We start from the raw sequence: 15,219 nt of genomic DNA on the forward strand, positions 1-15,219 counted from the left end.
CTGATGAATAAGGCTCTAATAGTGATCTGTCCTCGACTGATGAGTTCATGAGTTTGCGGTTATTGTCTTGCCTCAGGGGCGGGTGTGTCACATATCACACAACTAAATCAGACAGTGTTAAGGCCATCCACTCTGCTCTTTTTTATTAGGATCATCTCTCCATCTTTGTCGTCCTCCACCCATCAGGCCCTCCCATCCCCTCCCAGATGAAATGTATTATACTTTCTCACTCTGGTGATGGCCCAACTTGCTGAGCACGGGGAACAGAGAAGTCCAGATGATCACTCTTTTTCTCCACAGTTGGATGGCCTCTTTTTCTTGAGCCACACAAGCACACATGCACTTAAAAAACACATACAGCAAAGCCCATGCAAACATAAAAAGCAGAATAATTGTAGAATTAGTCATGTACCTCTAAATTTCTTAGCCGAAATGTGACAAGCTGCACACTGACACCCAAAATCCCTATAACAAACATCTCCTGTCCAACAGCATCAAGCATCTTGGACCTCAGTTGCATCACATTGACAAAGCATTTGTAAGCAAAGCTGAAGAGTTAAGCTGAGGCTTTACTACATAAATGCCAATTAATCACTCAGTGCTTGAGAGGAAAATAAGAGAGCTCTAATGGAAGAACCTTATTTTTCCCCAAAATATAAAATGCAGTGGAATGCACCTCATGGGGATTCCAGCAACTAAGTGCCATTAATGGCCTTTCAGAAAAAAAATATTTTTATACATATACTGTACATACAATATATGCCATAATCCTGTGCATTGCGTAGTGCATAGTGATTTTCGGCTTAAACTGGGAGATGCTACGGTTTAGTGGCCTTTATCACAAATTTCCAATTTTTCTAACTATATTTAATCATATAGTTGATCTGCTCCTAATTCGATTTGCTAGTGTTATTAATACAACCTTAGGACTCAGTACATTTGGGATAATACACATTCAGAAATGATGATCTTTTCTATTTTGCTGCTCATTCTATCATAGTTAAGCTGCTGTCAGTCTCATCATCATCCCATCAGCTGCTACTAGATTGTTTCACAATAAAACACTTCCAGTGTTTTGAAAGGTACAGACTTGTACTGGTAAGTTTTAAGGTGACCACATTACAGTGCTACTACACAATACTCTGTACTCCATTTAATTGTGTACAAGTTTCAAATGATAGAAGAATCTTAATTGGAAACACAAGACAAACAGGGATATATAGACATTTCAGTAATTAGCCACTATGCAAAACACCTGTATCCTTGCAAACCTCACATTCCTAAAAGGTATTTTAGCAACTAGCACAACCTTTATTTGAGAATTTATGGTATATGCATGTGTTGTCTAAGAGTCATTTACATGCATCAGTTCCTGGTGCTCTGTGTGCCCTGTGACACAGTGCAGACAGCTGGCATGACAGAAGGTGCCGAACTAGGGAATGAAACAAATTGCCTTCATTTTCTTGGAGTGCAACCTCTTCAGGGAACACCGATGAACATTACACAACTGAAATGGCAACAAATCTGCAACTCTGGAAAATAATGACTCGCATGAGAGCAAATGAAGTAAAGTCTGAGAAACAGGCAAGAAGAAGGAAAGAAGTTGTTCTTTCTGCTCTCCTGAGCAACATCTCTTAGTTCTTTCAGCTAATAATGTATCAAGGAATGCCATATGTAGAAGTGACTATTCTTACAGACATAGTAAGACAGGTGGAAAAAAAGGTGGACAAACTAACAAATAACAAAATCTTCCAAAAAGAGTCTCAAAAACAGTTCAGCCATTGAAGTAACCTTGATTTAGGTCAACTGGCATACATACTTAAGGTTTTTAACAAAGAACTCTGAACATCACTCACATGTATGAAAGAACAAAGCATTAAGTTCCCCACTACTGTATATACTACCTTAATTAAACTGATGTCTTGACAACCAAACTCTTTTTAAGGGTAGGAAATCTGCATGTGTCTGAATGTTATGGATAATTGGTACATGTGGGTGTGTCAGGCCTGAGTGTGTACAGTCGCGTTGGCACGTGCTAAATCTCACCAAAACCAACTCAGCAGTAATGAAACAAAGTTGTGGATTTCTTTCTCCTCTGCCAATTTACAGTAAGACTAAGAAACCCCATGATCTGAGGTAAATACATGACTTGACTGGAAAGCAAGCAGTCGGTCCCTTAGGAAACTGTCTGTGTGTAATTGTGAAGCACTCCACGGTACAATGCCTCCAAGCATGTTTACTTGAAAGAACGGGAAAAAAAAACAGGCTGTTGAGAAAGTAGCTGCTTAAGTGAGAACGACTTCTCAAATCCCATGAATAACTGTTAAAATCTCCAGACTGCGAACAAGCCACTGGTAGATAAATGGCTGCAGATCGCCAAGATAATAGAGACAGAAAACAGTTTGCCTGGAGGCATAAAAAAGCAAAGCACAAGTAAAAAGGGGTTTGGTAGTACTGTACGAGTGACCAAAATGAAATGAACTTTTCAAAGTTCAAAGCGGGGAATATTTTGTTGCAGTAGGGGAAACATTGCACTCCTGCAGTTGTACATTTTATAAAGAGCTGCATTATTCACACCTAAAAAGCTGTCAAAGCATTGTGCTGTGTTTTATAAATGCTACAGTCCTTACAAGCAAATCCACAGTGGCTTGGGGCCTTTGACTTGAGGAGAACTTATCTGATCTTCACAGAAAGGCGGAGGTGGGTCTCCAGAGTCCCGTTTCCCCACTTCTCCATTATTAGCTCTGCCAGCCAAAAAGATATTGTGCTCTATGACAAATGGGAGAGGAGCACAAGGGCGCAGACAATGCGGGGGAGGTCTGCTTCATCTCCCACCCCCTGTACCCCCCCATCTCTTCTCTCACGATCCAGAGCGTTGCTGCCGTGTCCTCCCCGATAACCATAATTGTGTTTTTAAGCCCCTGATTAAATTTCGCAGTCTCGAATGATATTGTTTTGCTATGGATCCTTATGAAAAATGCTTCATGTTAGGAGATTATGGAAGCTGTGTAGGTGCTGGAGGAGGCAGCTAAAAGGTGGAGGCACAGAAAACACTTCAATGGACGTTAAATGAGTCTCTGCCATCACTCTTCTGCTTTTCCTCCTCCCACTCCTGCTCCACTCGTCTGTCACGCTCCTTCTCTGTTTTATACACAGACATAAACACTCCTTTTCCCCTTTTCTGCAGTTCTTCACCCTTGTTCTTTCTCTGACCAAAATACACCCACAGGCATCCCAGTTAAAGCAGTCATGACTAGAGAACCTTTCAAACAGACCTAATAAAATCAGAAACCGTCAAAATGAAAAAGTACAGTAGTGTCTATCTATCTATCTATCTAATGTAAATCTACTTTCTGAGTGTCACAGTTACCTCTGGGGAGGGGGATGTGATTTTTTTTTTTTTTTTTTTTTTTTTTTTTTTTAGAGGTGACACAAAATGCAATCAGGGTGAATGAGAAGCCAGCAAATTCAATAATGGAGGCAAATGAAAATGGAACTGGAGACTGTGCACTTAAGGCAGGATGGGCTCACGGCCCTAATAAGCCCTCTTCTGTCACCGCTTCCCTGCATCTAAATTAACCAGAGGCCCTCCAATCAGCACAGGCAAACAAAAGAGCCAGCCAAAGAGATGTGAGAGCCGCTGAATGTTAATCAAGGTAACGAACAGCAATGGTCGTCAATGATCAACACTGAGCAGTGTGTGTGTTGGTGGAAGGAATAGTGGAGAATCTGTTAGCACCCACAAGTCCTCACTTTGTTACATCAAAATTTAGTCTGCAAGCACTTAAATTATTTGTTTTAATTTAGGAAAGCCAAATGAAATCACAAGCTACCAAAAAAACTTTTATTTGTCATGTGATTTTTAAAAGTTCTTCATAGATCTCAGTGACCCAGAGGTCAAGTGACCCGCTCATCAAATAAATTGCCTGATACAGTCTCAAAGTACAAACAATCTTAGAATTGCTGTCCTGTGTTGTTTTTGTCTAACAGTAGTGTTCTACAGGTAAGTCACCCCAACAGTCCACTCTTCGCTCTATTATTATGCTGGAAATAGTGTTTTGGTACAACTGGCCAAGCTACTGTATGAACATCAAACTAAAATTTAGAGGGCACTATGAATGGACCGCAGGGGAGCCATCAGGGCAGTAAAACTGCTGAGCAGCTTAGCTCATAACTTGAAATGTGGACTATTATTAAGGGTCCACTCTTGATGTGAGAAAACAAGAAAAAAATTGCCTTTAGATTTTTAATGTACTGCAAAAGCAAATACACAAACACATACTACTTGTTCTGACATGAATTTTTGTAATTCAAATTATTGCGTATTTTTATGCTGCAGAATGGTTAAGTGTTGGAAACAGAGCTAGCCCTCTGCATTGAAAATGACACTTACAATGGGCTAAATGGGTAATTTGTCATTTTCTGGCACAGAGCTGCAGCCCTCGTCCCTCCACTTGGGTAATTTGGTACACACCAACATGGACACAGACACAGACACGCGCACACACACAGACACAGACACACACACACACACACCAGCAAATCAACTATGACCAGTAAATCGCTTCCATCTGTTCTGCAGTGTATTTAGTGTGAGGTTCTGTGAGCCAGTCCAGCATGACTGCACTCCTCCCTTTTCCCGACTCTAGCTTTGGCTTATGTGACTTCTTCAACACATGAGTTTCACAGACATACTCATCAGTGATAATGACAGGCTATGCTTGACACCCTAATGGATTTCCAGTTTGGAGAGTAAGTTACAGAACAAGCCTCAAGAGGGGCTTGGACCAAGGTGGGACAACAAATAATGGAGCCAAAAATGTCATTAGAACTCACCAAAGTCAAGCATGTTACACATGCCTGGGCCAAAATGCAGCCAGGAACTTCACAAACACAGCACTAAGCATACAACTTTCATTTTGACCAAGACCCCGAAACACACATATATGATGCAATGTCAGGAGGGTAAGGTGTTTTGGAGCATTATCAGAATGGCAAGTAAAAATCAGAATTACTTACAAAAAGGGGTTTTAGCTTTAAGGGTTATTCAATAGGTTGTGAAAGAGTTTTATAATTCTATATGGTTCCACTAACTGAAGAGGAACTTATAATCTTTCAGTCAAGGCTAATATACCATGTTTTTAACAACAGTGAAATCCAGAGGCTGGTTGGATTGGCCTTGAATTAAACACGTTTTTTGCTCTTCAAAAGGGTGCTAAGAGCTTGTGGATCAGATCATTTAAAAATGGGAACACAAGAGTCTGGTCACAAGTAATTCTAATCTCCCGAAAAATTAATTCAGCTCTAATGAGCAAGTTTGATGAAGTCACGGCTATTTGGTTTGATTAGGTGGGATTTCCAAGGACTGTTGGGTGGAAATGCTGACTCATTCAGCCTCACACCCACAACTTTCACTCCAAACAGAACTGAGGAGGTTTGAAATAGATTAGGAATGAGGAGTACTGCTTTCTATTGTTGGAGCAACCAGTATTCTAAATAGTGCCCGTAAGGTTTTGTGCTAATTCAGGAAAATGAACTGATTGTGCTGTGATGCTTTGCTGCAACATAAATTCATATACAATATACTATATTATAGTATAGTATAGTATAGAGTGGTGAATTTAAGCCTCCAGTGCCAGGCTGTCTTTTGCTCTGCTAAGCTGCTGTTACACTGCCCTCTTGAAAACCCTGCTCTAACTCCAGCTCATGTAGCTTTTCATATGCTGCACATCCACCAACAGTCCACCTGCAGGCTCTAAGTTAAAAGGTCAATTCAACTTTTCTAGGGTCAGTGTGACATAAATTCTGGCATCTGCTCAAGTCTGTGAGAGTCAGTGCGGACCCCTGGGTGGATATCTATGTGTTAAAATGAGAGCACACAGACTGACTGAATTGTTGCGCCCCAATCGGCTGTGCAGAAGCCTGGTGTGTGCCTGCAGGAAGTGACTGTTCACTTTATAATGGCTGACTGAACATATTCTGTGTAAGTTGTTGACAATAATAAGAACATTGACTTAGACATTATTATTTTCAGATATTGCTTGTAGATGTCCTGCTGCGTACTAACTTGCCAGTGACATGAGAGAATATTTAACATGGTTGGGAAGTTGTGGGATGGGGGAAGGTTCAGGAGGAGTCATTTCATTGGTGATGTTATACAGTATTAGGGAATAAGGGCCATTATTGCTCACTGAGGGTTCTGTCACATATCTTGGTAGCTCAGTTAGGCAGGTTAAACTGATACTGACCTACAGAAGACAAGGTGTAAGCCAGTGATAGTAAACCCTAACATGAAAGAACAGTGCAGGGGGGAGAAGACACGCCACCCTGTGGGACCGTTACCATTCCTTTAGAGATCATTTTGCCTTTCTTCCAGATACCCCACACCCATTAATGGAGACAACCCCCTGGGTCTCCTTGTCAAGAGATCTGAACATAAAACACTAGCAGCAGTAGAGTGATGACAGCACAACACTGATAAAACCTGAGCACACACATGGCATTACAATGACTTCTGGGTGCAAGAGTGTGGAAAACAGGAGAAATTGGTTGGAAAGCAATGAAGAAATAAACTGCAGAATCAGACATGGCACTCGCTGTGTGTGCATGTCATGCGATGCGCTTTGCAGTGTTACCTTGTGTTTTCTGCAGAAGGGATTCGGAAGAACAAGCGGCAGGTTATCGTGGTTCTTCTGGTTGGCCTACATGTTCTCCAGCTACCAACACAAGCTGAAGGACTCGGGATTGTGAGACACTTTTCAACCTGGCTTACTATGAAAATTCATATCTAAGGAACTGTCCATGTCATATCCACGTGTTACCTAACACTGGAGTGTTGTTTTTTTGTTTTCAAAGAGGAATGCTGGTTCTTTGGTGTTTCAACGCTCTGAACAGGGGGAGTAATGATGAAAGAAAAAAAGCAAAACTTTATTTCACAAGCAGACTGAAGGGCTCTCTTGCATAGCAGATCTACGACTGCAGCATTTTCTGGGGTAGCAAAGCAGTGTTTGAAGCTGGGAGATATGTTTTAATCATTTGGTGCCTTAATGATGACACTGGATTCATTATTAATGGGCCCCATCCTGATACTCTCTCTCTCTTCCTCCTAACAGTCCGGAGACTGGTTATTAGCATTAGCTGCTTGTGCTCTATTTGATCTTTCTGTAATTACACCACTTTTTGGAGATCACACCACAAGTTTTATGTTAAGTAAAGAGGCGTTGGAAGTGTGTTTTTTTTCCATATAAATTCCAAACACAATTGCCATATTGCCCCTTTTTTCAAGAGAGAAATTAGGAATTCTTCTCAAACCTGGTAGTTAACTGTATATAAATAGGGCAAAGTGTGTAACATTTGTTGTATAAGTGTATCTCTCTCAAGGCAACATCAGACAGCTGTCCTCATGCATGCTGCAGTACTGCATGAGTCTTCATTCAGGTGTGTGCCATTTTCAAATAAGCAGAAGTTATAATATCTTTGATGTGCTGAATCTTTACGCTTGCCACGGAGGGGATTTACTGTATAGATCAAATTCAGCTTTTATGACACTTCTGAAACTAAAACTTAAGAAAAAAAGTTAGCTCTGAAAAAATAAAACTTGAAAAGAGACCTTTTTCAAATTTTTGACTCTCATATTATTAAATATTTACTAAAGAAAACTGATGCAGTTAAATAAAAATCTTATTATATTTATTTCTATCTAAATAACTACACAATATGCCAGAGTTACCTTGATTACCTTCCAGGATCACTTGGCAAATCTCTTTAAACGGGAAAAGAAATCTCCATTTGCTGATTTAGCTGAGCAGAGCAACTGTGGAAATGAGAAACTGCTTAAAGTGCTTGTGAACCAGTAAATCAATAGTCATGCTCTAAAAATGAAGATGCACATGGGGTTAATTATAATGAAGTGTATTAATCAATTCATCTCAGCAGCAACTGCTGTTTGTAATTTGGCCTAAATGCGTTTGAAATACTCACAAAAATGCTGCAATTAGCGAGACAGCAGCGCTGATATATTAGCTTTAAATTAGGGGCTCATTGGGTTGTTGCCAGGTTGTGAAACCACAGCAGTGTCACTACAGTCCCAGCGAGCCTTGATGAAAGCAAAACAGGTGAGCAAGGCAGAGATATTACAAAAGAAAGAAAGGGGGTGACAGAAACTGGTGCTTTGCTTTCTGCACACGGGCATGGGGGCATTGCTGCCAGATGGGAAGTTGGAGTCACAGCTCTCTTTGGGGCACGCTGAGCCATTTGGCTCCCAACCAAATGGGCAATTTTACAGGGAAGAAAAAAAAAAAAAAAAAAAAAAACTATGAAAAAGCTCAAAAACAAAGCAAAAGTTAAGCACAAAAGAGCGGGAAACTGGATATGAAAACCATTCCGCACATGCCATCGCATCAGAGAGTCTTATGGTGGTTCTTATCACTACTGCTGCACAGCACGTGGTAATTAGCACTACTGTGTGTAGTGGGGGCATGTTTATATGCAAGCACAGCGTTCACATGTATTCACTGTAGGGGTCGTGTATGTGTGCTATAGGTTACTAAGTTTTAAGAAGATAGAGCAAAAACGTAGCTGCATGCTGATATCAGAGTTTCTTTGACATATATTATGTATGCATGTTACCCTGCTACTAGAAAGACTGCGCAGCTCTATGTATACAGACTGCAGCTGCAACCAAATTCCATATTTTCAGTGCATTTCCACTGTGTACTGAATGCACAGAAGGATAAAGAAGCAGTGAAGCTGTTGTTGAATGTATTACGTGCAGTGAGAAATGCTGGATATATTCTTGCTCACGTACAGTATTGCCCCTCTATGGCAGAAGATGTGCTGGCCGCAAAATGAATTACAAATAAGCACATTTCATTATAAATGAATCTAAGCAAATGTGCTTCCAAGAAGAATAATCTCTATGAAGTTAAATGACAAAATGCTCTCTCTCGTTTATGCTCCAGGCAGAGTAGTGGAGGGAATCAAGAGGAACAGCACTGATCCATATGCAAGGCTGGATCTGCTTTAATTGCAGAATTGGGGTGCACTGGGATCTAATGGGATGGACCAAAGGCTAGTAATGTAAGGCATGCATCTTGAATTTGTGCTGAAATAGAAAATGTGTATAGTGCCAGCCACCGAAACCAGCAGGTACAAACAATATGAGTTATTTATCATGACTCATTCAGGGATAAAGGTCCACTTAGGCTTCAGTTTCTTTCTAGGGGTGGTCAAAATAAAAACTGGTGGTCTACTACTGTTTTATCAGCTTAGGGTGTCAGCATGCCCCTAAAGCTCTCAAGAGTCCTTCATCACCATGTTCAGACTCCATAAAATGTTGCTTATTGCTCTAAATCTGTCATGTACTTTAATATGGATCACTGTTTGATCCTCTACCATCAATCACAAGAACATTACTAGAAAGTCAATGGCATAAGAGCCCAGGATGAATTTCTGCCTTTCTATACACTGATGTTTATTCTACAGGATTTTACTGTGCTTGTTGAACTCTTGCTGCATTTGTTTTGCATTGCCAAAACTTACATTCAGGACTGCAAGACTTATGACTTCTGTTTCAACCTGATATTCATTTTGTTCCTCTGAAACATTTCACACAGAATCCTATGCAATAGGACAGTTGGATAGATGCAGGATAAATTGCAATGCCCACAAGAGAGCAGTGTAAAGTGGGTAGATCGATGCCTGAGCCTGAGGCAAAACACAACAAAGGGGGATAGAGCAGAGGTGTCCTGGGGGCTTGGCAGTTTAGGGCCCATACCGAAGGTCAGTCCATGGTGGGATTAATGCCAGTTAGTATTTGTTTTATATTTGGTTTTCCCCATTTTTGCCTTCGATAAGGGTCCTAGATTTTTAAATCATTACAGGTCCAACAAATACTTCCAATACCTTGATATGAGCAAATCATTGGGAGAACTGGCGGCTCCTCATGCATTTGTCTTTGTTCTTTGGCTGTACTTTAGAGGACATATGTGTTGGACCTGATTTTTACTACTGGCCATAGTGAGATGATTTACAAGATTTCACTCCATCCATGCTGGAAAACTGTGCCTTTTTCCTGTTTCTCTGATATATGGTCTCGTCTACAAGTAATTAAAAATCATGTCTTATTTGGTAAGATTTTAAATAAACATGGTGGATGGATTTCACTGCAGAAATATGACTTAATTAATGTCAGATGCCTTTCTATTTCAAAAAATCAAATCCCTGTTCCTTTATTCCTCCAACATGTTTAATATAAAGTACAGGATTTCCAGACCTTCAGTACATTCCTTCAAGTGCAGATACTCAGACAGCTTTTGAGATTTTTTTCTTTTCTTGAAGTGCTCCGGGTTCATTCCTGACATCTGTCCTATATCTGCAGCTTCTCTTTGTTTACCTTCTTTCCTGTCACTCTAGACAGTACAGCATCAGCTATAGCATAAAAAAATAAATAAATAAAAAATGCTGAAAAAGTGACCCTTAGACTGTGCTCCAGTGTTGCTCATCAGATTCTATGTGACAGTTGTCCATCAGCTAGTACTTCTCGTGCAACAATGGTAATGCTGCCGCCAAGAGAAAAGAAAAAGACAACACCTGACTTCACGCAGCAGAGTTAACCTTTTAGCAGTCTGACTGCTGCTGTAGCTCAATCTGTGAGGATCACAATGGCTAATTTGAGAAAATTTGCAAAGAGCAGTGATAGGAAATATGAACCAACAGAAAGACAGCGGAACAGGTACTTTAAAACATTAAGAGTGTAGGTCGAAGGTCACTGCATGCCGAGGTCATGAACCAAAAGTCTGATACCAAGATAGAATTAACACAAGCAAAAGTAATCCACTTTATCATATGCCACCACACATGGGAAAAAAGAATAGCTGTTCTAGAAAACATAGCAGAACCACTTCCAAAAACGCACTGCATGAAAGACTCAGGTTTTTTAGAGTGTAAACAAAAATGTAATTAACGGGGGAAAAAATAACTTTTTACACACATTTGATCCCTTTATAACAGCAACACAGATGATTAATTTGCCTGCATGGCAGACATAGCTTCAAAAGTTCAGTTCCAATTTTCTGACTTAATTAAAAAGGCCTATTAAATCTGTATATGAAGGTGTAAAGACACAGCATTTATAGTGTTAGAAATTGCAACATATTTACAGGGTGCTGAAAAATGCATTCCTGATTCACAGAAGAAGTCCCCTTTTTGCTCCATTTACCACGAGTGAGAGTGCAACACAAGAACAAGTGTCAAAAGTGGATGTTGATTATGCAGCATGCCATTAAAATTGCCAACACTAAAGCCATTATTCTTACCTGTGAGGTTGCGCAGGCCCAGCTGCCTCAGGCCATAGTAGCCATCCCGTCTGTAGTTGAGGAAGATGGCCAGCGCATAGCGACCCTCATACAGTTTATTGCCCCGTATGATCCGTAGGTTCTCCAGAGGCAGGTAGTCAAACTGGTTCAGAGCCACCAACACGTAGCCAGTCACCTCTCTGATAGACTGCATGGAAAAAAGAGAGGAGTATTTTTAATATGCACTGTGAATCTATGATATGTTGGCTACAGGTTACAACTAAGTTTAAAGGCAGTTCGATATCTCCAGGAACTACTTCCACACTTGCCAAGCAGTTGTGTCCCAAATACATTTTTAGGAAGATAAGACCATGGAAGTCAAGGTGGTGGACAACTTTACTCCAGAAATTTGTGTCATTTCACAAACCTGCAATTAGATCTCCAACCTAACTTATTTCTAATTCATTTTGCCACTGTTTTAATATTGTTGAAGGATAATGAATACAACTTTAGAATTTAGAGCACAACTGTCATATGACTTAGGTGATTGATCTAAAGGTTTGCTGGAGTTGGATGCAAGGGAATGAATGAATTTTTAGCCATGTCTGCCTCATGGAATACATGTACAGCAATAACTTTCTGCTAATTTTTTGTGTTCATTACATTGGGCATGTTATTTGCATTTTGAAATGTGAGCCAATGAGATTTCACAGATGCAAATAAGGAATAATGGAATCCAAATTTAGTATAATTGTGACTCTATTTAATTTGATTTGATGTTATGTTCACAGCATCATATAGAAACTCTCAGTTGGGTTTGACTGAGTTAGCTGGCTGAATGCCTGAGTGATATATGGAAATGGAGCTCTCCAGTGTGCTGAGTACCTTGTTGGGGATAAAGGTGGACCTCAGCTATCTGAGTTGCCATGCATCAATTGACCTTCTCAAAAGTCACTAAAAATTAGGCTGGTTAGCTCTCTGTTATGTACAAGATGAGGCAATCAAGTGCAAAGTCAGGCTGAAGGATGGAGCCAAGGAAAGCATTTTAAAATTCTGAATATTTGCATTTTAATTCCATATGGCCATATCAAAGTATCTGTCCCAAGGGTTACCTTAAAAAATGTCACGGAAAAAACTGAAAACATAAGGTAAAGGTTAATTACACACAGAACTAAGTTATCAAATCAACAAATAATTGGCCTACAGCAGAAAGCTGAGAAAATAAACCTTTTATTTGACAACTTTATCAGTTAATCTGGCAGCCAATCACATCTTCACATACAGCATCATTATGAAACCCTCAAAAGTAGCCATGTGTATGTGCACGTGTATGTGTATGTCTATGTGCGTCTTCTAAAACACAACTTATTCCCTTGTTGCCACAGCTCCATCTCTGTGGCCATGCAATATTCATCTGAGTGACTCAAATAGCAGCACAAACTTACTTATGCACACACAGAGAAACTCACAAACACACATGGAACAGCTGGTAAATGCCACACTAACACACTTTACCGACCAGCACTGACAAGCCTAATTAGAACACTACATTTAAAAGTGAAACTTTTAACAAGTTTTAACAGTGACTTGTACAATACATGCACTGTTATCATAGTCGGCAGACACAAAATACATTCTTGTGGCTTTTTCTTATCTTTTGTCCTAATCATTCCCCATTTTCTCCTCAGTTAATTCCATTTTTTTCAACTGTGGTCGTCATATACACAGTGCATAGTATCACTGGGATGTCACTAAGTGGACTAAGTGGGCTTAACACTTGCAGAAATTCACAGAAAAATTCCGCTATGTAGTAGCTTTCAGCTTCTAAGACCAACCAGCAGGAATCACCTGTGCAGCTACAAGGACATGGTTCATATTTCAGTCTAACATATGAGCACAAAGCTGCCAAGCAACACATCCATATATTCATATGTTCATGTAGAAAACACATAAAATTCAAATATCTAATTTAAGGGACTTTTAAATATGCAGCGATAGGGCATGCTGGGAAAAGGTTCTGACGCAACAGGCAAGTACAGGGACATCCTAATGACCATAGACAGGCCAGTAATGATGTGGATGATTGGTTAGGAGGGAAGGAGGGAAGGAGGAAATGAGTAATGCAAGGTTTGATTGGCTGCTGACCCCTGGGGACACTGGTGGAGACTGACAGTTAGGACACAGCATGTGGAGTGCCTGCATTTCTGGATAATAGCAGATTAGCTTCTATATTGAGCACTCAGCAAACACTGTGCACCTGCCAAGGTGTTCTATTGTAACACAAGCACAATAGGAAGGAAACAGATAGTGGAGGTACTTATTAGCAAAATTACAATGTGTCAATCACCTGAAGAGAGAAAGAACAACATAATAAAAGAGCAGTAGAATCCATTTCAGCAGAGGCTTTGATTAGCATACTTATTGAAAAAAGGATTTCTATTGTGAGGTACTCCACTGCCTGTCAAAAACCCCTTGGTGAAATCATATTCTGTCAAATATGTTTTCTGAGTTTTTAAATGTTTGTTAGACTTAGTAACTTAGGCAACTTTATGCAACTCTATGCAACTTGTGACTCATCCTCTACACACAAAGTTTACAGAAAAGGCTGTCAAGCCTCTGGGGGGCTTGGTCTGGCCCTGTGGTTGGAAATTGTGCTGTTTCATCACTTTGACCTCTCTGCGACCCCGTGTTTACTGCTGGAGGCCAGGGCACATCGAAAGTCTGCCCTGCTATCATTAACTTCACCGCAACCCTCAGGTACCTGCCTGGCGGCACTGTGAGTGGGAACGGGGGAGGCTGCTCGGCTACCCGACCCAGCTGTAGGCATGCACTCAGCTGCTGGCACACTCCACAGTGATTCCACTGTGCCCCCTTCTCCCTGGCAGCCTCCAGGACCTGCTGGTAAAACCAAAGAAAAACTGTTTCCCTGTTACTTAGCAACCACAGGAAAGCCTTCCAGGGAGAGCAAAGAGGGAGAATGCAGGCAGACAGAAAAAAAAAACAGACTTAGAGAAGGTTTTTTTGTTGGTATTCACCTAATTAAATTAAAGGATTATTCATCCCTTTCTCAGTAATTTTCTTTTACTTTGACACTGTTTAATTTCCTTCCCTTGCCATAAATTGTTTTTTTTCTGAATGCTCTCTAGATCAATATTTATCTGCATTCCTCTGTGCTGGAAGAGGGAGGAAGCAGGGAGACAAAGAGGAGGGAGGTCCGGAGGGAAGTAAACACAAGCACCTGCATTTCCCCTCCTGCTGCATCAACTGTGCTCTGTTTCAGAAACACAAACACAGGCACTGAATGATGCCCACCGCTGCCTTGTGGGCAGTGTGCTCAGTCTTAACAAGGTGGACAGTGGGCAGATAAACTCAGATTTTCTTCTTTTTCTTCTTTTCTCAAAAAATATATTCTCAACAAGGTAAGAGGGAGAGCTAATTTGTACCAACGGGAGCATGAACTCTTGATTGCTCAGGTTCACACATCCTCTTCATTCGCCTCCTAAAATGACAGACAGCTGGTGACATCAGAGCTGGAAAAGTGATTCAAATGGCTGATAAAAAGGGAAAAAAAACCAACAAAAGTCTTTACATTGTCTGTCACAAGGTCAGGTCATTATTTTAGATATCAGTTCAGCTGAATCTTTTGATTCCAGCTTGACTCTGATGGATCACAGTGTTTCTCTGTTGTGAGAGCCACAAAGAGATTGTCTTCTTCCCTGTTACACACATTCTCATTCTGAACACACATACAGGCCTCATATATTCTGATAACCTCCACCTACGCAGAAAAAAACACTGCCAAAAGGCAACAACAAGACTTAGTCGACACAGGTCAACTACCCATGATGCATTGCAAGTTTAACGTTTCCTCTAGCGCTTTTCTCCATCAATCGCAGGCAATTAGTGGCCTAGCGCGGAGCGCTCA

The 15,219-nt window shown here is 40.6% G+C and overlaps 1 protein-coding gene across 10 annotated transcripts in view; it reads right to left on the minus strand.

Moving 5' to 3' along the window:
• The window catches only part of LOC113127487 (receptor tyrosine-protein kinase erbB-4-like), a 210,113-nt gene that overhangs the window by 77,873 nt on the left and 117,021 nt on the right, over nucleotides 1–15,219 (minus strand). For all 10 annotated transcript variants that reach the window (XM_026302131.1, XM_026302123.1, XM_026302126.1 and 7 more), the window contains one exon: nucleotides 11,316–11,502. In XM_026302131.1, coding sequence (XP_026157916.1) covers nucleotides 11,316–11,502 — 187 coding nt within the window. The remainder of the gene's footprint in view (nucleotides 1–11,315; nucleotides 11,503–15,219) is intronic.

The sequence above is a fragment of the Mastacembelus armatus genome, chromosome 2, assembly GCF_900324485.2.
Source record: "Mastacembelus armatus chromosome 2, fMasArm1.2, whole genome shotgun sequence".
NCBI lineage: Eukaryota > Metazoa > Chordata > Actinopteri > Synbranchiformes > Mastacembelidae > Mastacembelus > Mastacembelus armatus.